The 27298-nt window shown below is 45.5% G+C and overlaps 3 protein-coding genes across 6 annotated transcripts; all 3 read right to left on the bottom strand.

Annotated features, from left to right (window-relative positions):
* Positions 1 to 62: 62 nt before the first annotated feature.
* On the bottom strand, positions 63 to 4273 carry LOC129169120 (prenylcysteine oxidase-like). 3 transcript variants are annotated; one of them, XM_054755199.1, is made up of 7 exons: positions 3972 to 4273; positions 3595 to 3801; positions 3332 to 3506; positions 3058 to 3269; positions 2844 to 2984; positions 962 to 1151; positions 63 to 859 (listed from the first exon to the last, which is right to left on the bottom strand). In XM_054755199.1, the coding sequence occupies exons 1-7, from the start codon at positions 4066 to 4068 to the stop codon at positions 610 to 612; spliced, it is 1272 nt and encodes a 423-aa protein (XP_054611174.1). In that variant the 5' UTR covers positions 4069 to 4273; the 3' UTR covers positions 63 to 609. The 3 variants fall into 3 exon arrangements, with proteins under 3 accessions (XP_054611174.1, XP_054611173.1, XP_054611172.1); XM_054755198.1 differs by having other exon boundaries at positions 64 to 859; positions 962 to 1373; positions 3365 to 3506; positions 3972 to 4272; XM_054755197.1 differs by having other exon boundaries at positions 64 to 859; positions 962 to 1373; positions 3972 to 4271.
* A 416-nt stretch (positions 4274 to 4689) lies between these two features.
* Positions 4690 to 18009, bottom strand: tcerg1b (transcription elongation regulator 1b (CA150)). Of its 2 annotated transcripts, XM_054755194.1 has the most exons (21): positions 17942 to 18009; positions 13210 to 13462; positions 12836 to 12988; positions 12399 to 12690; positions 12083 to 12325; positions 9097 to 9156; positions 8344 to 8544; positions 8146 to 8252; positions 7986 to 8074; positions 7730 to 7890; positions 7557 to 7638; positions 7348 to 7483; positions 7182 to 7271; positions 6962 to 7080; positions 6722 to 6872; positions 6453 to 6617; positions 6177 to 6359; positions 5878 to 6057; positions 5721 to 5804; positions 5535 to 5635; positions 4690 to 5378 (listed from the first exon to the last, which is right to left on the bottom strand). In XM_054755194.1, exons 1-21 carry the CDS (start codon positions 17986 to 17988, stop codon positions 5177 to 5179), a joined length of 3099 nt encoding a protein of 1032 aa, XP_054611169.1. In that variant the 5' UTR covers positions 17989 to 18009; the 3' UTR covers positions 4690 to 5176. The 2 variants fall into 2 exon arrangements, with proteins under 2 accessions (XP_054611169.1, XP_054611170.1); XM_054755195.1 differs by lacking the exon at positions 9097 to 9156.
* Positions 18010 to 18204: 195 nt separating this feature from the next.
* On the bottom strand, positions 18205 to 26064 carry LOC129169119 (clathrin interactor 1-like). The gene is made up of 11 exons (XM_054755196.1): positions 25913 to 26064; positions 25040 to 25144; positions 24821 to 24917; positions 24528 to 24636; positions 24227 to 24406; positions 23988 to 24156; positions 23670 to 23886; positions 23511 to 23592; positions 19742 to 20055; positions 19457 to 19640; positions 18205 to 19386 (listed from the first exon to the last, which is right to left on the bottom strand). The coding sequence occupies exons 1-11, from the start codon at positions 25951 to 25953 to the stop codon at positions 19034 to 19036; spliced, it is 1851 nt and encodes a 616-aa protein (XP_054611171.1). The 5' UTR covers positions 25954 to 26064; the 3' UTR covers positions 18205 to 19033.
* Between the last annotated feature and the right edge of the window lie 1234 nt (positions 26065 to 27298).

The raw sequence follows: 27298 nt of genomic DNA, 5'->3' as shown, positions 1-27298 counted from the left end.
TTTTTGTGATGCAAATGTATTACTCTTTTGAATGCATATTGTTTTGAGAAGCCAAACTCTTTATTTAAGTGGCCCCAACTGACCGGAACTAAGCTCATCGGCACCAAAATCCGACCAGATCTCCACTCACGGGACGAAGTGGGAGTAAGTCACTGTTGATGCACTACACTACTGATGGGGATGCCATACAACTTGTCAAAAAATCCAAACTAATCCTTTAAGGAGATATGGTGCAACAAACGGCAAAGTGCTTCCTTTCTTGGCCAAAGACACTGTGTTGACTGTTACAGGTAATCTGTTACTTGGCCATGCTACAAGTAATCTATTATACAAGTAATCTACTACTGGGCTATCACGTTAGCAATCAAATGAAAACAATCGCAGAACATTCACACTTTGTGGCTCAAATATTCAGCAGGAAACACTCCTTATGTGGATAAATTCTTAGAAGTACTGGACCAATAAAGTATTGGTCCACAACAATACAGGACCACTGGGGGACCTGGCCACTGGAGTAATGGACCACCACAGTACTGGACCATAAGAGCAATGGACCACTTGACCACCTTCATGAAATCTTAAGTGAGTCATAAATTGGCCTTTTTGAGGTCAAAGTTCAGTCTTTACGCTGTGCATGAGGTCCTTCTGGTCCACCATGTCAGTCTGCCTGTTCCAGCGGTGGTAAGCCAGTAGGGCAATGTTCTTGGCCGCCACCGAGCTCATCTCCATGGCACTGCCGGCCCACTCGATACCATTGAGGTAGTAGAGGTTTGGATGGAGCTCCACGGGGGGCAATGCCAGGCTGCTGCCGTAATGAGGGTACGCCTGCCACTTCGTCACCTGCACCGAGTAGTAGGACCTGAGGAGGACAGGCAGAGTTCAACTGGACTGCGTCTTCTGGATCAGGTTCACTGAACACAGCTCTTAGCGTGTTAGCATTACAAAGGAGACAAGCGCTGACCTGAAGAGCGTCTTTAGTTGAGCTTTGGTCAGCGGCTGTGTCGAGAACACTTTATAGACGCCGGCCTCTTGCGCTTGTTTCCGCCTGAAGCCCATCGAGATGTTTACAGGACAAATGCTGGCCACGCTGTTGAAGAACAGGCCAGGGGTCTCTGTGGTCAGGACACAGGCGTAGGGGAAGAGGCGGGGGTCTGGGAAGCCAAAAAGCGAGGTGTTGAGGTACCCGTGGACAACAGTGATGACTGTGCTGTGATAGTCGCCCGCCGGCTGCACAATTGGTGGCGTAAAGTCTCGAAAAGAGATGCCCGATCGGACGCTGGCCTGGAGCGGTGTCGCTAGCACCACAATGTCGTACAACTCAGATTTTGTCTCTTTGGCGTCAGTGAAGCTCAGTCGGTACTGAAGTGTGCCCCCTGCAAGGGCAAAGATGGACAAGGTTAGCTATTGTAGTACAGTGATCCCATGTTTTATCACGGCTCCAGACCCAACAGTGCAAAACAATTTCTGCAAAGTAGGATTCCTTCTTTATAAATGGAATATTTTCGTAGTTATCGCATACAAAACCTGTTTTCTTCTAAATATGGTTTTACTGCCCTCTAGACATGACATAACACCCATATACTCACCTTTATATTACCCAATATAGTAGATATAATCCGAGAAAATAAGACAATTAAAACATAAATAAAACTCATGCTCGTGTGTGTATTCTTGTGGAGGACAGGAAGTGTCATTGGGGGTTCAGAGTTAAATTTTAGCTTGTTGCGGCTTACGTCCGCAAGTGTGATTATTATTATGTTACTATTATTGTGTCTGTTGTGAGATAATTCAACCGTGCAATAAAAGCATGTTGTTCCGGCGATCAAGTCTGGTGCTTGTCTCACCAAACAATTACTGACATCTAGTGATCAATGCAGAATACTACATTCACACTATGAATGTGTCTTTTGAGTGTCATGTATTTGCATTTTAGTTCATTTAGCAATTTTTATGCTTGAAAATACTTAAATTAGGAAAAAAAAAAATCAAAAATGTTGTTAGATATGCATTTTTTTTTTTTTTACTAATAGTCCATATTCAACCACGAAATAGCATGATTTCTTAATATGTTTGAAAAAACATGATACAGTGAAGCTGCAAATTCGAACTGCACTGTGGGGAGGGACGACTACATTCATAATGACCAGCTGATTAAACTGCTGATGGCCACAATAACAGGAAGCTGACAGTCATTGACAAGACGTTGACAATGAAGGTCACAATGTCAGGAATTTGACATCACAAGAACAAAAAGTTGATGTCACCATGACAGGACGTTGACGTCACAACATGAAAATGACGCCACAACAAAAGGAAGTTAACGCCACAATGATAGGAAGTTGACACTGCATTGATGGGAAGTTGATGTCAAAAGAAGTTGACATCTAAATGACAGGAAATTGCCTTCACATTTACAATGACAGGAAGATGATATCACAATGATAAGAAGTTGACGTCGCATAGATGGGAAGTTGATGACGCAATGACAGGAAGTTGACATTGCAACAATAGGAAGTTGATGTTGCAATGATAGGAAGTTGATGTCCCAATGACAGGAAGTTGACATTGCAACAATAGGAAGTTGATGTTGCAATGATAGGAAGTTGATGTCCCAATGACAGGAAGTTGACATCGCATTGACAAGAAGCTGATGTCACAATGACAAGAAGTTGACCTCGCTTTGACAAGAAGTTGATGTCACAGGAAATTGACATGACAATGACAGGAAGTTGACGTCGCACTGATGGGACATCAACTTGGGAAGTTGACGTAGCAATGACAGGAAGTTGCCATCAGCATGCAGGAAGTTGGAACGGAGCAAATGAAAGAGTCAAAGTTCTCACCGGAGTGGAGAGGGTCCACAGACGTGATATGCGCTGGCAGGAGGTTGGCATTGGCCATCTTCAAAAGGCCTGAACACACCAGCTTGTTCCCGCCCTCCACTGCCCACAGGTTGTTCTGAGCGCTCACCAAAGACACAGCGCCTGAAAGCATGAAAACATGAGCGTGTGTTAGATGGCGCAGAGCATGTTGGACCAATCAGAAAGCCCCTCTGACCTACGAAGGCTGGAATGCTGACATTCTGGCCATAGTTGTGCCTCATGATGGGCGCGATGACCTCGTCGATAAAGCGCTGAGACACGCCTAGCTCCAGCAGCGAATCAGAGAGCGGCCTGCGTGTCATGTTGATGAAGCCACTCCCCCCTAGAGAGTCCAGCAGCTCCTCCACAGAACTGAAGGCATAGCCGTGGGCCTGGTACTTGTAGATCCTACAAGGTTCATAAACTCAGTATCATCATTCTGTTGAAGGTCAGCACGTGCGCAGGCCCACCTCATGAATTTCTCCATGATCTCCTCCACCCACATCTGAAGACGGATGAAGCTGATGCCGTAGCGCCACCACAAGCGGAAGAGGTCCAGCAAGTACCAGTCAGTCTCCTCCAGGATCACCTCCTCACTGTTAAACACTGCCGTCTTTCCTGCCACGCTGCGACGGTACTTAAGTCCTGGGAAGGCAGAGACAAGACACCTGCACACATGCATGTCATGACCTGTGTGTGTGTGTGTGTGTGTTGTGTGTGCACGTGCGCTTACCCAGCTGTTTGACAAAGTCCTGCATGTGGAGGTTGAGCGAGTGAATGACCGAGCCTCCGGACTCATAGTCGTGCTGGTTGACCGTTACCGTTGCAAGACGACCTCCGACCTCTCCTTTCTCGTACACATCCACTTGAACCTCCGGACCAAAGTGCTGACGCAGGAAATGAGCCGTGGCACTGCCCCCGATGCCGGCCCCCACCACCGCTGCAGCCAAATGTAATCACCACTGATCATTTTAATCAATTCTCTTAATGTATATTGCATAGCAGAATGAAACTTAATTTATTCAAATTCACATTTATGTCTATTACAGGACACTACCTGCTACAATAAGTAATAATGATCTCAAAAGGTAAGATGAGTAATTTTCTTGCCTATTTTAGAGGGCGGAGCTCCATCCACATGAGCCGACGCTGCGGCCGAGCACAGCGCGATCAGGGCGGCGAGTAGCGACCTCGGACGACCGCCCATGGTGATGGAGGACTGGAACCTGCGGTGCTGCCAAAACTTCGCCAAGCTAAAAAGACAACACAGCTAGCTGGCCACAAGCTGCTTGGTGGACAGAGTATTAATCTGATCTACTAGTCCAGTCCATTGTGTTGTTGAAGCGTGCTCCTCTGACCGACTAGCTAGCACACAGCGCAGTAGCAACGTCCGGCAATATCACGTGACCCAGAAGTCTGAATCGCACTGACTAATCCCAGCCGACGTACTATACGACGTGGCCATCTTTTAAAACATCAAACGTTTTTACAGTACGTACTAGTTCTGGAATCGAAGCTTGATATGTCATTATATCGGGTTTATTTGAACATGTATTTTAATTATAAACTATAATTTAATAGTTTTTTTACTGCTACTTTCTCCAAAACATAAGATATAATTTAAATATCGTATGATATTACGGGAATGACTGTTGTAATTGTAAATTAAGCAGCTTTAATTTATTTCCGCATCTGATGACGTCATCTAGTAGAACTCAAAACACAATGTATGGTTCTTGCCGTCTGAATGTACATACGTACAAACATGTACCACATACATACATAAAGACGTGCATGGAGAATGAAAGACAAAAAGGTGACAACGAAGTGAAAAAAAGATTGGAAGTTTTGTTTATTTCGACGTCGAGACAACCTGCTGCTGCGAGTTGAGCAGAGAGGAACATTCCAGACTTTGCGCGGCACCGTGGATCTGTAAGGCTTCAGCACGCCTCACACACGTGCACTCATTCACTCGCGCACTCATTCACTCGCGCACGCGCACACACACACACTAAACATGATTTACATTATCTATGGTACACATGTGGCTGCTCAGGGTGCAGCCTTATATCATCATCATCGTCATCGTCATCCCGCTGCAAGTCAGAGGTCAAAAGTCACCCCGGGATGAGGTGACTTAATTTCCCCGTGTTTGCCACAAACCGTTGGAGGGGCTAAGAAGAGACGTAACACAGAGTGGGGAGGGGGGTCCATCTCTATGGTACGCGAACAAGCGACAACTCCCAGCGGTAACACTGTTTGAGGGGTGTGGAGGTGCCGAGGGGGGAGGAAATTCTCTTGGCCCACTGAGGAGGTCACTTGGTGGAGCGCCGCGTGGGCTCTGAGGCTGTGGGGGGAGGGGGCGGTCCGCGGCGGTCCAGGTCTTCAATGTAGAACATGATGAGCTTTCTGCGCTCATCAGGGACGCACTCCAGCACCAGGTAGCGCTTGTCGTTCTGTAGGATCTTCTCCACGTCTTTGAGGTGCTGATCTGACTCCTGGATCAGTTTCCTGGACCTGATTGAGGAAGGACATGTGTGACAGCTTCAGAGTAGTTTTACTTCAGCACACTAACCATTTGAAACTTTGTCATTTTAAATGTCTTCATGGAAACATGCTTAGAAGACCACATTCTCACCATAAACAAAAATGTATAGTGTTCTTTCAGCTGACCTGTATGTGATGAACTTTGTCTCCTTCAGTAGCGTTCTGAAGTCAGCTTTGGCAGTGATGTACTTATCTTTGATGTAGTCTTCAAACTCTCGCTGTCTCTTCTACAACATGTGGGGAACATGATGATGCTGTCATCATGGAGTCAGGTGAGTGACAGCGAAGCTAGGTGAGTGAGGGTGGTCTTACTCTGTCACTGGAGGAGAACTTGATACAGCGAGGGTCTTCCTTGATGACCTTCTTGACTTCTTTCCACGTGGTGGTCAGAGTGATCTTGAAGACAGAGACAGACAGACAATGAGCACAATGCTGGCTCTTGGCCGTGTTGCTGTAGTTCAAAGCTCACCATGGTGGTCTCATCCAGCAGCTGCCTGAAATGTTCTTTCTTCTTCTTGGCCAGTGCCTCCACGTGCTCGTTGAACAGCTTCTCCTTCTCCTCTCGCTCCAGCAGAGACGCAGATTCCCAGCGGTGGTCCTTGCGAAGGTTCCTCCGAGTGTCTGACCACATAGCGTCTGACGAGCGCACCTGAGTGGATGATGGAGGACGTGTCAGCATTGTGGACACTGGTGTTGTGCTCTGTAGTGTTGCTTAGTGGTGGAGGACAACACAAACAAGAACATGAGGGCCACCTTGAAAGGTCCTACCATGTCAGACATGAGAGCTTTGAAGTGCTGAATGGCTTCTTCACGCTTGTGCTGCTCTCTCTCTCTGTCAATCTCTTTGGTCTGTTCTGATCGAGCCTTCTGGACCTCACGCTCCCTCTCTCTCAGACTGGCCTCGATACGAGCCTGACGTTCCAGCTCGCGCTCCTTGTCCATGTCCAGACTCTGCAGAGGAGGACGCCATCAGTTTAGGTGGTTCAAAGAAATGCTGGATCTACCATTTAGGTGGCATGGAAACATAGCAACGTGTGGTGGCACCTTAGCCTGCTTTTCCAGGTACTGCTTGAAGAGTTCCTCCCGGAGGGCGGAGCTCTCAACGGCCTTGTATCGGGGGTCCGTCTCCATCCTCTCCTTGACTTTGCTCCAGCGCTGGCCTCCTTCCACATGCTGATCACTGAGGAGCTCAAAGAAGTCCAGCCTCACCTGTAAGAGGAAGAGAGCACCAGCTAAACAGTCAGCAAGGACCACACGTCCAGGAGGCTTGACGTGTGTGTGTGTGTTTGTGTAGGGTGTGGGCGTCTCCTGACCTTTTCTCCTCTGGACTTGGAGTCTTCCTTGTCTCTCTTTCTCAGGGCGGTCATGAATTCGATGAAAATGGCTTCCCTGTCTTTCATCTTGTCGATGCTCTTGAATCGGGGGTCTCGACCGTGTTTGACAGCAAACTCGCTGAAGGTGGTCCTGTCCATTTCAAGACATTCAGCAACATACATGACTGGTGTGAGCGTGTGCATGTGTGTGTGTGTGTGTGTGTCAGACAAGAGTATCACCTGGCTGTCAGCTTGGCCTCCTCCATCATCCTCCTGAACTCATCTTTGGCTTGCAAAAGCTTGCTCTTCTTCTCTTTCCTCTCCTCCTCCGCCCGCGTCTTCACATACTGGTCGAACACCTGCAACCCGACAACTGCCGTAGAACCATGCCGACTCCGCAGGTGGACAAACAGTGGTGCACACAGAGAGAAAAAGAGAGAGAGGGAGAGCAAGCGCTTACCTGTTTGCGCTCTTTGGGGTTGAGCAGAAGGTAGCGGGGGTCAAAGACGATCTTATGAAGCTCCTTGTCCCACGTGGAGAAGGCTGACACCTACATGCCAATTAAATGTCTAGCTCTTAACAATGTCACACAACAAAGGAACAACTGAAATCAAGGATATGAATACCCCTCTCTCCAGCAGCATGTCCTTGAACTGGGTCATGCGGGCCTCAAGCGGCACCACAGCTCTCTCTCTGGCGGCTCTTAGCTCCGCCTCCATCACAGCTTCCTTCTCAGAGTCTGCTTCCTTCACATCCTCCTTCCTGTGTGTAAGAGACAAACGTGCATGTAGTGTGAGAAAGACAAATGTCTCACACTTGGACACACACGACTTACTTTCTCTTCTTGGCTTTGGTGGGCTCCTCCTCATGTGTGTCATCAGTGGCGACGCCGAGCTCATGCTCCTCCTTGTTGAAACCTGAATGCACACACAGATTTTTGCTCATGAGTCCATCAAAACAAGGAAGCGGCAGCACTGCCGTCACGTGACTGCAGAGCGTGGTTATCACCTGTCTTCTTGGTGTCGTCCAGGCCTCTCTTGTGCGGCGGCTCTTGGATGTGCTTGTCCACATCGGCACGGCCCACCAGCTCTTCAGGCCGGTCCCACATGGAGAGACGTGTGGTGGGGTTGTAGAAGAAGACGCGGTCGTCACCTGTCCACACCACACACCTGCAGCACGCATGCCCACAGAGAAGAAGAATGAGCTTGGACAGCATGACAGGGTGGACAGGAGCTTGGCGTTAGCTATGAACAAGGGCACACACCATGGCGTTCCTGGGATGGGGTTGGTGGCGACCGGTCTGGCTTTCTGTGCCGCCTTCTCTTCTTCGGTCATTTCTTCTTCTTTGCGCTCCTTTATCGAGAACACGGCAAGTGTTTAACATGCTAGAACTGTTGAGAAATCTCAAGTGTGATGCCTCCTACCTGTTTGTCACTGTTCATCTTTACTATTTTGTGGCCTTCATCCTCCATCTCCATGGCCTCAGCTTCCTCCTGTGCAAGACGCTCCTTTGCCTTCTCTGCTTCTTTTTCTGCACACACCATTCATTATTAATAATTGCTTGCTTAATTGATGTGTGCTAAGTAAGTAGCATGAAAACATGAGTTGTGTATTTGTCTCACCTCTCTCCAGTAGGGCCAGCGGTTTCTCCCAGGTTGATTCTAACGTGCGGGTGTTGTAGTAATATGTCTTCCCGTCGGCCGTCTTGTACTCAGTCCACTCGGGGAGCTGCAGAGCTCCAGCCATGGAGGCGGGAGCCGCCGAGAGCGCCAGCTGAGGGTGCATCATCGAGACCAAAGGTGGGCCCATGCCGGGCAGCATTCCTGTTTGGAGAGGACAAGCACCAAGTTGTTGTTTTTTTCCCACACAACTGACACTAGTATGCATTTACATCCAATGAGGAGCAACAAACTGAAATGAATATTGTAGCAATGCACCCAGCTTGACATCCACATGAGAATTAAGGACATTGTAAAAAGGTGCCCGGCACAAACATAAATCAGAGGCAAACACACAAAGCAGTGAGAACAAACACAGATACATCCATGCTTCAACAACAAACAAGCACATCTAGATCTACATGTCTTCTAACAGGTGGATAAAACATCTTGCGTCCTCTGCTGCTCTCCACAAGCACAAACCTTCAACAGAATACACACACGCGCACACACACGCATACAGTTCTGCTGGCTGTCAGTAGGTAAAAAACACTCAGCGTCACTAAACTCAAATGTTGTGACTTGTGTGACAATGTGTGTCTATTGTTGGGGGGAGACAGCGGATGGATCATTCAGCACCAAATGACTGCTGTGAACATCGTACACTAACATGCCATCTAGTGGGCGACTGAAAGGCGAGCGGCCGGGTGTGTTTACCGTTGGCGCCGGGGCCCGCCTTTACACAGGGTGCGCCTACTATCTGCATCATTGCTACACCTGCAAAAACAACGGACAAGCAAGCATGTGGTTGGACACAGCGGGACACTGGACACATCTGCTACCTGTATGCGTGTGTGTGTGTGTATGTATCACTCAGACAGACTTGGAATTGGAGGTCATGATATCGATATGACACATCGTCCTCAGAGAAGACAGCACGGACGGTGAGACTGTCCGCTACGTGAGACAGAAGAAACAAAAGGAGCAGCCAAGCAAGCCAAGCAGCACATTTTAACTGTTGGTCAAAAGCAGTGATACTACATTAAGAGTAATCTGTACCACCGTGGATGAGTCGCTCAAGGGGCGAAGCTATACACAGTGCAGTGTGTTGATGGATGGACAGAAAAGAGTCACTTCCAAATTGGAAGAAGACAAAAAACAAGAAGAAAAAGGTCCACCGTTGCTGTCCTTTGTTGAGTTGATTGTGGCCTTACACTGTGTGTCTGCACTATGTGTCACACACACAAGTCATCAACATTTACCATTCCTAACGTACAGATGGAACGCAGCACATCGTGGAAGCTACTTTTACATTTATTTTGAAGCAACAAGCAACATTGTCGTACAGTGGAACCAGTTTATGTCTACGCCCCATTGGACCGGCTGACTGAAAGACATACAAACAGCACCTGACAAAAGTCTTGTCACTTATCTAAGCGTCAGGAACAATGAATAATTACTTAACTTTTAGTTGCTTATATGAAAAGGCAAAAGCCTCTGGATTATGCTTATTATAGCAAAATCAAGTCTTGTATCACTCATTGAGTTTTATCATTTAATTCGAGCAGAAAGGTCAGATTGTGCTTAGACAAAAGTGTTGTCGCATACCAAAATAACGTACGGTAGAAATAATATTTCACAAACATGCTACAAAAACATCACAACATAAAGTCCGGGTGCCTTGGTAAGAAGAATATTGTGAATAACTTCCATGGGCTTGGAGGATTCCATTCATACGTCTCAGCAATGACTCAAATAACTAATTGATCAAATCGCCTGGGATGGCAAAGAAAGCAGTCTTGCACGACTCCCAGACTTCATCTAAATTCTTTGGTTTCATCTTCCAAGCCTTTCTCCTTCATCTAACCCCAAACATGCTCAATAATGTTTATGTCTGATGTCTGGGCCGTCCAATCCTGGAGCATCTTGACCTTCATTATGAGAAACTTTGATGTGGAGGCTGAAGTATAAGAAGGAGCGCCATCCTACTGAAGAATTTGCATGCTCTTGTGATTTGGAAGGTAATGGGCAACATGTATTCTTTGATAATTCAGGCTGTTGATGTTACCATCCACTCTGCAGATCTCTTGCTCAGCCCCATACTGGATGTAACCAAAAGCCATGATATTACTCCACCAAACTTGACTGTTTTCTGGGTAAATCTTGGGTTCCAATAGGTCGATTGGAGGATTCATGGTGATTGGGATGCAGTTTACTAAATCATTCATCAGAAAATTCAACCTTCTGCCACTTTTCCACTGTCCATCATTACTGTAAACTGTGGGCCTTGACAAATGCAATGTTTAGTTCTCTCTAAATTCGAGTTGCCCATTACCTTCCAAATTACGAGAGGGCAAATTCTTCAGCAGGATGGCGCTCCTTCTCACACTTCAGCCTCCACATCAAAGTTTTTGATAGTGAAGAAGGTCAAGATGCTCCAGGCCTGGCCACCCCAGTCAACAGACATGAGCAAATTTGGGGTTAGATGAAGGAGGATGCTTGTAAGATGAAACCAAAGAATTTTGATGGCGTTTGGGAGTCGTGCAAAACTGCTTTCTTTGCCATTCCAGATGATTTTATCAATTTCTTATTTGAGCCATTGCTTTTTGTAGCATGTTTGTGCTTTCAAAAAAAGGGAAATATAATTTGACATTGGCCAGAAATAAGAAAAAAGGCAATAATAAAGGGTCATTTTGATTCTTCTGTTTATACTGTACACTTATCTAACAGAGCTACTGCTACTGCTGCTAATTTTGCTGCATGTCTTGACTACAATGACAAAGCTTTTGTACATGTGCAAATCTTTCTTCCAGCGGCTAACAATCTAAAATATAAATAAAATGTAGACTCCAGGTTCACACTGCTGCTAATGCCATAATGTGACATTAACAGTTTTTAAAATGTTTTTTAAATGATTTTAATGATCTTTGCCTTCTTTTCTGTAAATGACATTTAATTACATTGTGTATGATATGTGCTTTATAAATAAACTTACCTTGCCTTTTATTTTTAAGATTTTGCAACAAACAGAAAGTCGCTGTGTGCACCTTATAATGAGGTGTAACTAAACAGTATGTCGCTGCTTAGAAATAATGAACTTCACAATAGCACAACACGTTGACATAAAGGGACCCATTTTTCATTCAATGACCCCTTTCGGTTCACAAATTTTATGTTGACAAAAGCGGTCGATCATGTATGTCAAGGGCGGCTGAAGCGAGCACTTTTCAGTAATAAGAACAACACCGTAGACCGGGACTTGAGGAGTTGGTTGACAAAAATAGGAACTACTAAAGTGGGTTCCACTGCATGTTATTTTCAAGTGTAAGCCATCAGTTATTATGGTTTCCACCTTACTTTTGTCCATCTGTGACTAAAGACATACTCCCACTAGGCCATTCTCAGAGATGTACCATGCTGGACTTGGATGCAAATCCCCCATCCTCTCGTGCTCACACTGTGCATTTGTGCTCTGGCCTGTTTTGGAACCGTGTCGGGCCCTAGGCTGCCTCGACCAATCATGCCAACAGAGAAGGAAGTATGCCGCACCCGGGCATGGATTAGTGCGCTCACACTCGCAAAACATGGCAGCTTTTAGGTGTGACATATGCCCAAGCAGGGTACGATTGGCCGAGTGTTAGTGCGCCCTAAAAGCAACATGTGCATTACAAGTGATCAGTGTATCAAACACAAATGGTCTCACCTGGCAGCGGGATGTGCATGCCTGGTAAGGGCACCCTGAAAGGCGGCACCATGACGGGGGGGAAGGCAGGGATGGTTGCGGTGGGCTGGGCCACACTGTGAGGCAGGGCGGTGGGCAACAGAGAGACGGTCTGCACAGCCGTGACCGGCGAGGGCACCGTGGAGACCGTCACTACAGTGACTGGAGACACTGCAACTGATGAGGTCACCGTGACAATGGGGGCGAGGTCTGCTACAACACTGGCTTTTGGGACAGAAAAAGAGATTTGTATTTCATGTGCAGGTGTGAGTGCGGGTGTGTGTATGTGTGTTCTAACCTGCAATGGTCACAGAGGGGGAAAGTGTGGTGGTGGTAGTGTCAGGACTGGAACTGAGTGTACGTGAGGGGGTGCTGGAAGGGGCAGGAGTGGGCGAGGCGTCAGCTGGTGTGCTAACTGTCGTGTTTACGCTGGTCGAGCTGGCAGCCACCGTCACGCCCACAGTGGTGCCTGCCGCTGCAGTGGCAGCCCCCGCCACAAGTAGAGGGTTGAGTTCAGCCTGCTGGATGATTTTCACGCCTTCTGGTTTAGTCCACGCCGACTCTCTGGTCCGAGCGTTGTAGTAATATGCCTGTGTGATTTAGCAACTCAGAATTGTGGGTTTTGTCAACAGCTTCTCATACATGGCTAAATATTAACTGTGCAGTAATGTTGTACAAGAAGAAGAAAAGAAGGACCACCTTAGGACCAGAAGTGAATTATTATTACAATATTACCTTGCCCTCAGGTGTCTTGTTCTCTACCCAGATCTCCTCGGCAGGGTTGAGGGCAGGGCTTCCAGATGCAGGAACTGGGGGCATACCAGGGGGAAAGAGCATTCCTGGAGGAGGCGGGAGGTTGCCGATGGGAGGGGGAAGAAAAGGAGGTCTCTGCAACAAAGAGAACAGAGGCTTTAATTGCATTAATTCATTTAATAAAGTGAAACTGAAAACAACCTAATTTTACTTCAATGAAGACATCAAAGTCACCAGCTTGCTCAAAGAAGTATATAATACAACAAATACAGTAGATACTGATATTAATCAACTTAGGTTTAAGCAATGCTCTCATTAAACTCCTGCAAGACTTATAGAAGAGCTAAAGAACTCACCTGCAGGTGTGGAGGGCCAATGGGGGGAGGCATGCCGCCTGGAGGTGGGATGGGTGGCATGTTGGGGTCAAAGGGTGGACGTGCAAATGGGGGGCGAGGTGGCGGTGGCCCCCTCATCATTCCAAAAGGAGGCGGCGGCGGTCTAAGTAGAGGTGGTGGGCCACGCAATACGGGGGTCTGAGCAGGAGCAGGCACTGTAGCGGGCGTGGGGGCAGGCGCAGGGCCACGAAAGCGCACGGCCTGCTGCGCCATTCTGCAACACAAAAACCGAAAACAGTATTAACAATAATTATTAGTGTTCTAAACCAAGTGCGACGGACTAGCCATATCTCGAACTATCGCAACATTTAACCCTACAATAAATTATCTTTACGTTCTCGCCGTGTATCGGGTTTTTACTATTCATTTAATTATTATTTGTATTATTAACAAACGCCGCACTATGGCGGACTCAGGTGGTGAAGTTTAACGGAAAGACGCGCCAGCAGAGTTGAAATCAAAAGCATGGACTCACTTTGACTTTTAATAGCGTGGATGGGACAAAGCTGGATAAGGACTTTGCAATGTGTACTGTAGTTTCTCACAAAAATACAACACACGAGGGGCACGACAAACATGCACAGCCACCTTGTTCGTTACCAAGCTCGCCGAGAAAACTGCCCAGTAAGAGAAAAATGTTGATTTTTCTATTCCGATGCTAGAATGTGTTGTTTAATCAAGAGACGTGTGTTTTGTTTACTTCTCTTATGGTCAACATAGTCCTCATGCAGCTCAACCTCAACCGGTTCATTCTGTTTCTTTCCGGTGATTACGTCACTACTACTACAGTCATGGCCAAACGTTTTGAGAATGACTTTGTACTGTTTGCTACTCGAGTGTTTTCAGATATTTTTGTCAAATGTTATTTACTAAAAGGTATACTGTAGTAAGTAAAGTAAAGTAAGATTACAAGCATTTCATACATGTTAAAGGCTTTTATTGAAAGTTACATTAAGTTAATGTAAAGAGTCAATATTTGCAGTGTTGACCCTTCTATTTTGAACTCACCGTGGCATGCTGTCAATTCACTTCTGGGCCACATCCTGGCTTATGGCAGCCCATTATTGCATAATCAATGCTTGGAGTTTGTTAGAATTTGCAGCTTTTTGTTTGTCCACCCGCCTCTTGAGGATTGACCACAAGTTCTCAAAGGGATTAAGTTTTGGGGAGTTTCCTAACCATGGACTCAAATACTGACGTTTTGTTCGCCCAGCCAGTTCCCACTTTTTTTTTGTACTTTTTTTCAACTTTCAAGGAAAAACACAACTGCACATATTTCTCAGTCAGTAACACACAGCAATTTAACTTAAAAAGATAAACAAAAAAGCTTGCGGGAGTTAATATTAAACATATTTTTCATCTTACATTACTTATAGTCATCCTATGGGTGCTTTCATACCCTGCGATAGTATCCTTAAATGTTTTCTGCATAAACTGTCTACTTCAACCATCTTTTCTTGAACAGGTCTTCCCTCAGGAGTAATATACGAGTCACTCTCTCCATTGCCTATATTTCCTTTATAACGTCCAGCCATTGGTTCTGGGTGGGAGGTTCAAGTTTATAACAGTTTTCCTAGAAGCCGTAATAAGCACCTGAGTCAAACAGCAATCCTTCGTTCGCACCACTGGTGCAATATGTCCCATGTACAAACTAACATTTGTAGTCCAGGATAATATCCTAGCACCTTGGCCAGAACTGGATATACATCTTCCCAAAATAATTCCATCTTTTCACAACTTCAAAAAATATGTGCATGATGAGCATTTAAGGAACCACAGTGTCTCCAATAAAGCAGGGGTGTCGATAATCTTTTACTGTGGATCTTCAGCATAATAAAAAGGTTTTTGCAATTAATCACCCCCTGTTGTTGCGAGCCAGTGGAAGTAAAATGGGTTTTCCACTCCTGATGAGTTTTCCCATTTTCATTTCAGATGTAATGTTGAATTGCCTTTACTGTTTAAAAGGTTATCGGAAATAACTTTGCATGCACTCAGCATCATATCTATCACTCTATTTAGTTATCACGTTTGCCCGAAGATGTTTTGGTACCATTCTTTATCCATGGGTGTGTTCTTAGGCAAAATTTCGAGTGAGCCCACTCCCCTTGGCTGAAAAGCAAGCCCGTGCATAAATGATTTCAGGATGGTTTACTGTTGGCATGACACAGGGCTGATGGTAGCTATCAACTTTTCTTCTACAGACAAGCTTTTTTCTAATTGCCCCAAACAATCGGAAAGGGTTCATCAGAGAAAATGGTTTTACCCCAGTCTTCAGGAGTCTAAATCTATATGTTTTGCAGTATACCAGCCTCACCCTGATGTTTTTCCTGGAGAGAAGTGGCTTCTTTGTACTCTTCTTGACACCAAGCCATCTTTCAAAAGTCTTCGCCTCACTGTGCGTGCAGATGTGCTCACACCTGCCTGCTACCCTTCCTGAGCAAGCACAGCACGATCCCGCAGCTAAATCAGCTTAAGGGGACAGTACTGATGCTTGCTGGACTTTCTTGGGAGCCCTAATGCCTTTTCCTCAACAATTGAAACTCTCTCTTTGAAGTTCTTGATGATTGGATAAATGGTTGATTGAGGCCGAATCTTGCTAGCAGCAAAGTAAATGGGAAGCCCTTTTTGTGCAAAGCAAAGATGACTGCAAGTGTTTCCTTGCAGGTAACCACAGTTAACAGAACAAAAAAGAAACCAAGCACCACCCTCCTTTAAAGAGATAGTTTGGATTTTTTTTTTTACATGAAGTTGTATGACATCCCCATCAGCAGTGTAGTGCATCAAGAGTGACTTTTCCCCCCATGAGCAGGGTTCTGGTCACCTTTCGTTGTGGAGGAAAGTACTTCTGGCTAGTTGCTTGGTTCTCTTAAGCGTTTTGCTTCTCAAAACAACATGCGATCAAAAGACTTATACAATCGCTCAACGTTATTTTCTCTCCGTTCGTATCACTGCACACTGCCACTTGTCCATTGTTGTGTATGTGTTCCACAGTGTTTACATGCGTGGATGAAGACCTCTGCGATGCTAACTCTTGCGTCGCAGTGGTAATGAGACAGTTCATTACTGCACATAATGGGACACACCTATTAAAACACCTCCAAAAACCTCCAAAAAGGTTTTATATACATGCTGTGACCATTTAGTAACAGGTACATCCTTGATAACATGTAATACTTACAGTATTTTGCCATATTTTGGTCCTTTTAAGCATTACCAGAACTTCCTTCCTGAGCGCATTGATTTCACATCGTAACATAGAAACGAACGCCTACATGTAGCGTTAACTTTTCCAAACTCAAAAATTAAAAACACAGCAGCAGTGGCTGCAGCTACAACATGTAGCCTTACCTTTTTGGTAGTGGTAGTGGAAGTTACAATACTGCTTAAAATGACCAAAGTACTGCAAAACACTGTACCCATTACATGTTGTCATGAATCTGCCTGTTACTACATGGTCACAGAATGTATATAAAACGCTAAAATAATGTAGGTGTTTTAATGCCAGGCTTTGTATGTGGAATAGGTGTGTCCCAGTACATGCATTTACTAACTGCTGCTTTTTAGCTGTCTTAATAGCTTTAGAATGCACAGGAAAGAGACAGGTATGTGTGTTCATGGGTCACATAAGGATGTTGATGACGCAAAATAAAAAAAAAGGTGATACAGCTGACAATGAATGACATAATAGTTTAAAATGTATTACTTCGACTAAACCCACCCTCTTCCTGCTCTGCCATTACACGCCCACGTAACACACAAGCACGTGCATTAGTTATGTTTGTTGCAGCTAATAACAGCGATTTCGCAAAGTTTGTTGCTAAGGTTAGCCATCATTGAATGTATAGCTTATCATAACTCCACAGACTCCAAATTGTCGGTCGCTTCTGAGACTGCTTCTGTGTCTATGCACGCGCCACGGATATGTAAACGTAACCAGACAGCGTGAAAGCAAAAACGCCACTCATTTTATTCGGGTCGAAAAAAAATGTTTACGAAGTTCAACTACGAATGACAAACATATACAATAAAATGTTCTAACCAACCACTATTGGTAACATATGCTAGCCGGTGTAATTTGTACAGGTATAATTTGGAACCGAAGAGGGACACTCTTAATAGTCAAAAGTTTAGCTGCATGTCTTAAACTGTTATGAAAAATCGGGGTGTTTTTAATGCTTAAATATGTCATTCAGCTGCACAAGGGGACCGATTAGACTTAAATCTGCATCCATGTCGCGCTTGACGGCTGAGGTCCGCGAGCAAACAGGCTAACACTTCGCCAGACTGTGCATTCAAAACACTGGAGGACCAACTTGCAACCGCTGCCCCTGCTAACAAACGTGAGTAGCATAATGAAGCTATCAGGCTAACTTACGGTGGTGGTCCACGCCGGTTGAACACAACATGGGATCATGGTGAGTAGGAGGCTATGGTAAATGTAAACATGTCAATGCAATGAAGACAACAGTCTAACTACTGATGTTTACCGCGTGCCACGAGCAAAGCTAGCCCACACTAGCTAGTTAGCGAACAGCACACTAGCTTCCGTGGCTATATCCTTAAATAGTACCTTTGTTTATCAAACTCTGACGGCGAAGGAACCGTCCGGTGAGGTAGTTGTGAAACGTAAGAATTTCCCCAGTATCACATGTATCTAGTTTGCATATTAACACTTTATTCATCATTTTCTGACCTGTTATCGGTGAAGCCGATTCCTTCCGTCTCCGCCTGGTCCGCCATTACAGGAAAATGTAAGGCGTCTCTTCCTGGAAACGCCCCTAAATGTTGTAGAGATTTTCTATTCGGTAAAACACGATGTCAATCATGTACACTGAGATCTCTGATTGGTTGATGGAGTCCTATCTAAGCTCGGCTGAACATTGGCTCAAACATGTCACGATGTCTTTGTTCAGCCTGATTGCAGTTTTTTCACTCATCATCCACCAAGAAACAATGATACTAACTTCATGTTATAATTTAATACAATGTAGGATGAAGTACAGAAATATACAATTAAAAAAACGAGGTGCACTGGAAAAAAGAACACAACATGATTTGTTTCAACTGAACAATGTTATTAGTAGCTCTCCTGTATGAAGATAGGTAAACTAATATCAAGTTAAATCTATGGAATCATCCTTCTGAGAGTAACAAAATAAAGATTTGGTCATTTGGAGCACACTGTCTCAGAGAGTGACAAAAGGCTCTGCTTAGCTGTGTGTGCATGTCAAAGTCAGACTACACACATACATGATACATACATCCATGCACACTTAACCCCACCCCCGCCAAACACACACACACAATCTCCTTCAGGTCTATCTGTCCTTGCCGCAAGTGTAACTGATCCACATGATGACATCCATGTTGTTTCCTGGTGCACATTTGTGTCGTCTGTGTGTCTCTGCTGAGGCCACAGTGACTGTTCGGAGGGAAAATGGCAGTGTTTGGAGAGGAGTCTGACCAAGTCCAAGTGAGACAAGCAGCCGTTCAGAAAATACTCATCAGATGTGTTCATCACGGAGCCAAGTCTAAGTTCATCAGTTAACTGTCTGATTTTCATACATACGAAGAAATAACATCAAATGTTTTTGATGCATCCTAGTGAGGACGAGCACATTAAGTCCTGGATAGTGTGGAGCGAAAAGTGGATATAGAACACTGAGTGGTAACTATCATTAACGGAACATGTTTGCTAGACCTTCAAAGACCCCCAACAGAGAGATGCATGCAAGTCCTGACTGCAGATGCAGAACAACCCTTCAACAAGCGCACACACATTCATTCATTTTCCAAAATTGCCAAAGCTGGAAAAGGCATCTTGTTTGGCCGGAACAACACCTGGGGTGACAGAGTGCGTGAGGCCCATTCCGACTCCCGGCGCTCCCATGCCGGTCATCCCTCCCATCATGATGGGAGCAGCCATGCCCATATTCATGCTCATGTTCATGTTCATTCCCATCATGCCAGCGTTAACCGGAAGCGTGGCCATTCCCACGGGCCCTGAAGTCATTGAAGGTGGCATGGTGCTGTTCGCCATCATGTGATTGGCCAGAGGTCTGATGGGCGTCACGTCAGGCGGCGAGCTTAGGTTGAGTCCTCCAAAGTTCTGGGCCATCAGGTGGACAGGAGGTACTCCTACAAAGATGCACAATGGGAGGGAGGAGTCACCACTATGTTAGCTGGTTGCTTAGCGGACACATGTTACCTTGTTGCTGCAGGATATGGTTGAGTGTGGCCTGGGACTTTGTGGGGTTGAGGCTGGATGACAAGAAGTCCAGGTTGATGTTGACAGACGGGTCAGACCAGGTGGACCCTAAAGATCCCGGAACTCCCATCCCGACCTTCTGCTTGAGTCCAACAGGTGGCTGACACACCAAACCTCCCAAACTCTGAAACACATATTGAAGATGATCTCATAGAAGTTTAAACACCGTGGATTCCACTTCCAATTCATCTTCAACAAGAGGATGTACATCTCTTCTCATCTCACCTGCTGGGAGCGAGAAAGCGGCATGGTTGGCATAGTGACACATGGTCCTGGTGCTGCGCCTCCCACAGAGAAGGTCAAACTCTGTGAGGCACTCAGCGTGGCATTGGTTATTGCCTGGTTAACCCCGCCCATCAGGTCAAAGAGCTCAGCTGACGGCGGGACGGAGGCAGGGTTGGAGGCGGGCGCCGATTGCGGCTGTATGCTGCTAAACAGGTCGGTGACTGGCTGGGAGGAGGCGGAGCTTGATGAAGTTTGAGGGTTGGAGAAGGCGCTCCAGTCTCCAAATTCAGTGTTCCCATTGGTTGGTGCGGCAGCTGGTCACATGACAGACGTGACACATTGGGAGTTTGTCAAAACATTGAGTAAAGAATCAGATGTGTCAAGAAAAGTCATTACTGGCTGAAGCTGCTGCAGCTTCCACCTGGCAGCATGTGCACACGGTCACACATTTTACTAGAAGACATTAGTGTTTCCCATACACTCATTTGTGGGCTGCCGCAAATAAGTTTGACCGCCACAAATAGAGTTGACGCTACCTGTTTGCCTTCGCTCATAAAACACATAACACATTTATCACGGTTGTACAAAAATAAATTAATTAGTTTCAAGGTTGACAACTGCTAATCATTAGTATTGGCCTAAATTAAGCATTTTTAAGCATTAAAATGGCTAAATAAACAAAAATACAAATACACCCCTGATCAAAATCTTCCAACCAGTATAAAAATGGCAAGAATTTACATTTTGCAGTGCTTGATATTAAGGAGGTTCCAACTAGAGCTTCAAAACGGGAGTGAGGCAAAAACAAACAATTGAGTAAGTAATTTATTGTAAGGACACATTAAACTGAAACAGGCTGTTCATAACTTGATGAAATGTTTGACCATAGCTCAAAAAAACCCCGCAACCCTCTTAAAATATAAATAAAAGTTCAAAGAAGGAGTAATGAGCAGCTGCGCCATTCTTTTGCCTGTGATTTTTTTTTTGTTCTACCACTTGACTTTTTTGTTCCATAACCCTCAGGATCTTCAAGTTTCAAAGTGCTTTTCAAATCACTTGATTGATTTCAAATGCCTTATAGTGCTACGAGAGGCCTTGCTTATGTAGCGCAACAATCCAACTGTATTCAGAGAAAGCTTTATTGGAAGCTCAACATAGAACCTCTTTAAGATCCAACAATGCAAAATGTAAAATCTTCCAATTTTTCAACTGGTCTTCTGATTTGGATCAGAAGTGTACAAGGCAGGGGTCGTCAACCTTTAGCATCAAAGAGCCAGTTTGCCTGCTCTTCCTTTACTTTATAAAAAAAAAAATAAAAAAAAAATAGTCTGGAGCCGCAAAACATTACAGCTTATAAACTGTATCTTTTTTCAATTTTACCTGTTAAAACAACAAAATTCAAGAAATAAAAGTGTAGCATGCATGTGTAGGTATACTCTGAAATAATTTAAACGCCTTTTTCAGTGGTTCTTGTATTTGTTTAAAATGAAAACAAAATGTAGCCAAGTTTAACATAAAAAAAAGAGTCCACATTTTTGCACGTGTTGTTTGCTCAATAGCATTTATGCCCGTGCTGAATTGCCATCAATAACCATTCTATTGCACCTGTCCTTGACTGTCTTTGCAGAGGGAGGCATTTCTGAATCATTTCTTATTTTTTAATTCGAGGAATAGATACTCTGATATTTTTATGAACGATTCTTTCACGTATTCTCCATCTATGAATGCCCCCTCCTTACAATCTCATGTGCAGCCCTTGCTAAATCTGGCTACTTTCCAAGCCCTCTTGGTGATTTATTTTCCCAAAAAAGACTGGTGACAAATGTAGGGACTGGTATTTGGAGACGTAAAAGAGAAAAAACGCATTGTTCTGCCCCGCCTAACAGCAGCCACAAGCTGGGTGACACCGTCAGCTCCCGCAGCACACTAGCCGCCTCACCACATCGGCGATTAGCGTGTCACGGGCTATGAACACATAGCTACACAACGCTGTGTTCACAACGCTTCTGGTTATAAAACATATTGCTATGCTCTCGTAAACGCCATAGTTTCATTTTACTGTGCAGTAACTAGCTTCAGATTCAACTCCAAACTCGGTCAACTTTTTTCTCTCCAGTGAGACTCACCGCATACACTAGACCAGTGGTTCCCAACCTTTTTTGACCCACGGACCGGCTTGTGTCCTCACAAATCTCCCGCGGACCGGGGGTTGGGGACCACTGCACTACCCTACCTCACCTTCCCTTGCTCATCTAATCAGCAGTCAAAACGCAGTCTAAATGGATTCACGGACTTGCGGTGAGTCGGATATTTCAAATTATTTTTGAAAATGCACTTTCCCCTACTTCGGTGTTAAAAAAAAAAAATTTAAAATTTAAAAAATCACCGAGCTCAGCAAAGGGACACGCAACAAGGAGGCTGAAGAGCCGCATACAGATCCAACCCCTGGTATAAGGCATTTAGACGTGATATGTAGTGTACTATCTGTGACTTGTTGCAGGTGTGTGATGTCAGCTAGCTAGAGTTGACTGTGTTACCTGAGTGTTAGCAGTATGGAGAGTGCGAGTGACTGGCCTGAGTTGTGACCCGCAGCAGCTTCTGTGTGAATGTTCACTGCATGTGTTCTCTCCTTGCATCGGTGACGTGAGTCTCTTCTTAAAAGGGATAGTTCGGATTTTTTGACATTAAGTTGTATGACATCCCCATCGGCAGTGGACTACTTCAACAGTCACGTAATCCCCCCTTTTGGTCCCGCCCATCCAGTTCTGGTTGGATTTCCGTAACAAGGAACGTAGTTGTGCTTAGTTGCTGGGTCATTTAAGTAAAGAGTTTGGCTTCTCAAAACAATAAGCGTTCAGAAGAGTAATACAATATATTTGCATCATACAAATGCCTCCTCAAAAAAAGAAATAAAAACCTCACAAATCGCTTGGCGTTGTATGTGTCTCCCGCCGTGTACCTGCGCACTGTCGCCTCTCCATTCGTGTGTATGTGATGAAGATGCTTCCATCTTCTTGTGGGACCAAATGGGGGTGTAAGTCACAGTTGAAATAGTCCACTGCTGATGGGGATGTCACAACTTCATGTCAAAAAATTCAAACTATCCCTTTAACCACAAACAAGTATTCTACACTGGTCACTCGGTGTCACTAACGTTACATTGATGAAACAATAGCCACCGCAGGAAGTACGCTCTCAGTGCAAACGTGTGAGTCTATGTTAAGTCTTATTTATGTCTGTCTTATTTTCTATTATTATGTCTACTAAATTGGGTAATACAAGTATATAAGTGACTATTAGGAGTGTTATTTCATGTCTAGAGGGCTCTAACAATGACAAAAACAGTATTTAGAAGGTCATAAACAAGTGTTCGATGCGCGAAGAAAATATTCTATTTCTAAGTAAGGAATACTACTTCGCAGAAATTCACTTATCACGGTCAGGTCTGGAACCAATTAACAGCAATAAATGAGGGATTACTGTATCACTCTTCAACGAGCAGCAAATGCTGCTGTGGGCCCCTCCCCCATCTAAAAGCAATCACAAGCAGCTCAGTCTTGTTTCCCACATGCAGTTTCATTTGCAGTTGCAAACATTTCTGTTTTGCTTTCAAGTTATTTTTACTGACTTTTTCGAAAATGTCTCATGGCAAACTATGCAAATTTGATGACGACATCATCCCCCAACCCATCACCCCCAACAAAGAGATTGCCGTCCTGTGGGAAACACTGGACAGCAACACATGGCGCTACGCTCTTCATGTCATTACCTGCTGCAGAACTCTGACTGGACGACGGATCGATAACAAGCAGGTCAGCCAGACAGTCACTGGGTGACTTTCTCACAGACGTCTTGAAGAAGAAACAGAGAAGGGGCGGCGTTAAATACGGCTGAAGGGAAAAGAAAAGGGAAAGCGAGTAACGTGTACCTCCTCCTCAGGACTCTTGCCTCCTGTGTAGTGGGCAGCAGCACCGAGATCCAAAGTCTTGGTGCTGGGGCCGCCACTGCGTTTGCGTGTGGTGGTTGTGGTGGTTTCTGTTGCCTGGGTGATCTGGATGCTCTTGGTCGTCACAGTCTCCTCCTCGTCTTTAAACTCGAGGGCCTCCTGACGACCGTTTCTGGATGCCCTGTCCTCCTCGTTGTCGCTACGGCAGCCATAGGAAGCACAATGTGAGCATCACGTGACACGCAGTACTCACAGGGGACGCCACAGTGGTGAAGGAAGCACACACAAGACTGTGCTTACCTGATCCTGTCAGGGGAGTCGTCTCGTTCCTTCTTGCGGAACTTGCTGAGCGTGTCGTCGATGGTGCTGCCAATCTTCTCGCTGATCTCTCCCAGCTTCTCACTGAAGGGGAACGCTGCCCGGCTTTTGTCCCAGTCCTCGTCCCACTTGCTGCGCTCCAGCTCAGTAGCTGGGACAGACACAAGGAGACGTCCTAAGGTGGTGATGGATGCGCTCCACTCTGGAGGAGACATACATACAATTCTTGAAGCTCCCTCCACCTCCTCCTCCCATGCTGTCAGAGGACACTCCGATGTATTTGTCCTTGTTCTTCTTGGCCTTCTTCCGCTCCTCCCGGAGTCTATCGTCATCCTGGATGAACTCCACCATCTCCTTCACCTTTTGTCGTACGTTGATGCCCTGGTCTTTACCATTCTCATCTGTGCACACAATCACCTTTAAAGTCATATAGCTATTGCAAAAGGAAAAGTAGCGTGTTTCCATGTTCCACACAAATCAGCCATCCAATGAGAAGCTACTTGGTCTTCACTTGAGACTCACCAAGGAAGTGGTAGTTCTCTAAAGATCTCAGGTCATAGATGTGTTCTCTTGCACTGGTCACCACTCTCTCTGATCCATTCCTGATCAAGTAGGCCAGCAGCAGCAACGCCTGGCACGTCACAACACAACGCAACAGTCCTGTCAACACTTACAGTTGTCATCAGACATAACCTCAGTGTCCACAGCGCGACACTGAACGTCACCGTCATTTCAAGCTATGAGATCTCATTAAACGATGTTCCTAAGGAAGTGGCCAGTGAGTGTGTTGTGACTCGACAACATGGTGGGCACACCTTGTAGACACGCCTCCAGTTCTTCTTGTTGTCTTTCAGCATCCTCGTCCACAGCATGTTCATCACCTCTGGGAACTGCTCGTACATGAAGGTGGACCTGCTCACGCGCACAATCAGATGATAAGGGCATGCACTTTTAAGCATAACATCATATGTGAAGTTGCTATGTCTTCGCACAAGTGTGTGTTTGACTTCATATGTGTGCACATATATACGCACTTTGCTATGTCTCCCATCAGCTGACCAGAAGGCCCCCAGGGGTCATCGTTGGTGGCCTCTCTCACCTTGGACTCAATGTCAGAGTAGTTCATCACCACATTAGTGCTAGTGGGACACACACGCACACTCAGAGTAAGCTACGTTAATGATATCAGTCAAACATGTCTTGCTGCTTTGATACATCCTCCACTTAGCTGTTTGAAAAAGTATTTAAAAAGCATGCACACACACCAGCAGCACATTTCATCTACCTTATAAAATTATCAGTCAATGGAAGAGATTGATTATTGCTGCAGGGTTGTTATATATTAGTTTGCAATGCGGTGCTAAAGTCCTGCTAATGATCAATTAGGACTTTATGTCCCGTTAGTTTTGTTTGCTAAGCGGTCTTTTGTGTGATGGGGGGCTAAAGGGCCTTGTTTCGGGCGGTGAAGCTTTATTTAAGACAGCATGAAACAGACGAATGAATGTTCACTTTCATTCTGAATGTTCGCATTTTCCTCACATACATATTTAGCTGAATGCCCTGCGGGCAGAGACATGGGCGTGATGCTGCAGATAACGGGCTAAGCGATGCTCGTGGAATTAGCTACCTGGCCAGCTTTGGCTCAGAATATGGAAAAAAAGCAGTTCAAGGTAACTAAGCCACATCATACAGCGCCAGCATTCGGCATCACGTCACACTGTGTATTTAACAATGCACTTTTCACTTGGAAGCCCTGAGTTCAAAGCAAGGTTAAAAAGCCTGTAGCTAAGCCAGCTAACAGAAGCTAACAGCTGAGGGGCTACGACCGTGACGTCACAGTGCCTAGCCGGTTAGCTTAGCTTATTTTAGCATATCAAAGCATAGCACTGAGATCTCAGGTTACTCACGCTTTGTCCACCAGCTCTCGAACTTTCCACATGTTCAGCATCTTCTCCTCATGGAAGCTCCACAGTGCGTCTACCGCGCGCACACACACACTGCAGCTCTCCGGGAACACACAAGCACAGCTCGCACGCGGAGCTTTTTCACGGCCCAGTTGCTACGGAAACGTCAACGTGACGTCACCACAACGTAGGCACTTGCCTGACCCAGGCAAATATACAGTATGTACTGTACAGTATATTCAGTTCTACTATATGTATATGTACTGTAGTATAAATATACAATAGAATACAATAACTGGACTTACACAGATCTAAATATACTGCTAAAAAAATTTGAGGAACACTTGAAAACACATCAGATCTAAACTGGGGGGAAAATGATCTTGAATATCTTTCCTGATAATAAGTAGGTGATGTATTAGTAACAAAATGATGCCACATAATTTGATAGAAATGAAAATGATCACCCTATAGAGAAGGGAAATCAAAGACATCCTGGGTGTTCACCTTAACAACAAACTGGACTGGTCCGTCAACACCCACGCCCTCTACAAGAAGGGCCAGAGTCGCCTCCACCTGCTGAGGAGACTGAGGTCCTTTGGTGTGTGCAGGACTCTCTTACGGACCTTTTATGACTCTGTGGTGGCCTCAGCCATCTTCTATGCTGTAGGCTGCTGGAGAGGGGGCAGCACGGACAGGAGCAGGATCAATAGGCTGATCAGGAGAGCGAGCTCTGTCCTGGACGGTCCTCTGGACTCCGTGGAGGAAGTGGGGGAGAGAAGGATGTTGGCTAAGCTGACATCCATCATGGACAACACCTCTCACCCGCTACATGACACTGTGGGTTCCCTTAGCAGCTCCTTCAGCAGCAGACTGTTACACCCACGGTGTAAGAAGGAGAGGTTCCGCAGGTCCTTCATACCGACCGCTGTCAGGCTCTACAACACCTGAACCACCATACTGTAGTCAATATGCATTCTTTACACTGTACTCTTTACTTGCGTATCTTGCTTGCTGCTGTAACAAGTGAATTTCCCCGCTGTGGGATAAATAAAGTACAAATACAAATACATCCCAAAAATGAAAGTGAAAAAATGATGCAGCACACTGGTCCATTTTGCCAAAATGTCATTGTAGCAACTCAAAATGATTCTCAGTAGTTTGTGTGGCCCCCACGTGCTTGTACGCATGCCTGACAACGTCGGGGCATGCTCCTAATGAGACTACGGATGGTGTCCTGGGGGACCTCCTCCCAGATCTGGACCAGGGCAGAAGGTCCTTACACCCTCAGCAGGATCAGTATCGGCTCCTTTGTGCAAGGAGGAACAGGATGAGCACTGCCAGAGCCCAACAAAATGACCTCCAGCAGGCCACTGGTGTGAATGTTTC

This window comes from Dunckerocampus dactyliophorus, chromosome 16 (genome assembly GCF_027744805.1).
Source record: "Dunckerocampus dactyliophorus isolate RoL2022-P2 chromosome 16, RoL_Ddac_1.1, whole genome shotgun sequence".
Classification (NCBI taxonomy): Eukaryota; Metazoa; Chordata; class Actinopteri; order Syngnathiformes; family Syngnathidae; genus Dunckerocampus; species Dunckerocampus dactyliophorus.
The sequence above is the reverse complement of the archived record's forward strand: the minus strand, read 5'-3'. Positions and strand labels throughout refer to the sequence as shown.

Excerpts from the sequence above, each read along its gene's own strand:
- LOC129169119 (XM_054755196.1), bottom strand. The coding sequence starts at position 25,953 with ATGCTGAACATGTGGAAAGTTCGAGAGCTGGTGGACAAAGC. Across the intron at positions 24,157-24,226 it reads TGGAGGGAGCTTCAAGAATT|CTACTGAGCTGGAGCGCAGC; the intron begins GTATGTATGTCT and ends TGTCTGTCCCAG. Across the intron at positions 23,887-23,987 it reads GACTCCCCTGACAGGATCAG|CGACAACGAGGAGGACAGGG; the intron begins GTAAGCACAGTC and ends TGGCTGCCGTAG.
- LOC129169120 (XM_054755197.1), bottom strand. The coding sequence starts at position 4,068 with ATGGGCGGTCGTCCGAGGTCGCTACTCGCCGCCCTGATCGCGCTGTGC. Across the intron at positions 3,802-3,971 it reads AGCTCCGCCCTCTAAAATAG|CGGTGGTGGGGGCCGGCATC; the intron begins GCAAGAAAATTA and ends ATTTGGCTGCAG. Across the intron at positions 3,270-3,331 it reads ATCATGGAGAAATTCATGAG|GATCTACAAGTACCAGGCCC; the intron begins GTGGGCCTGCGC and ends TGAACCTTGTAG.
- tcerg1b (XM_054755194.1), bottom strand. The coding sequence starts at position 17,988 with ATGGCGGACCAGGCGGAGACGGAAGGAATCGGCTTCACCGATAACAG. Across the intron at positions 7,891-7,985 it reads CCCATCCCAGGAACGCCATG|GTGTGTGGTGTGGACAGGTG; the intron begins GTGTGTGCCCTT and ends TGCGTGCTGCAG. Across the intron at positions 5,379-5,534 it reads ACAAAGTTCATCACATACAG|GTCCAGGAAACTGATCCAGG; the intron begins GTCAGCTGAAAG and ends TTCCTCAATCAG.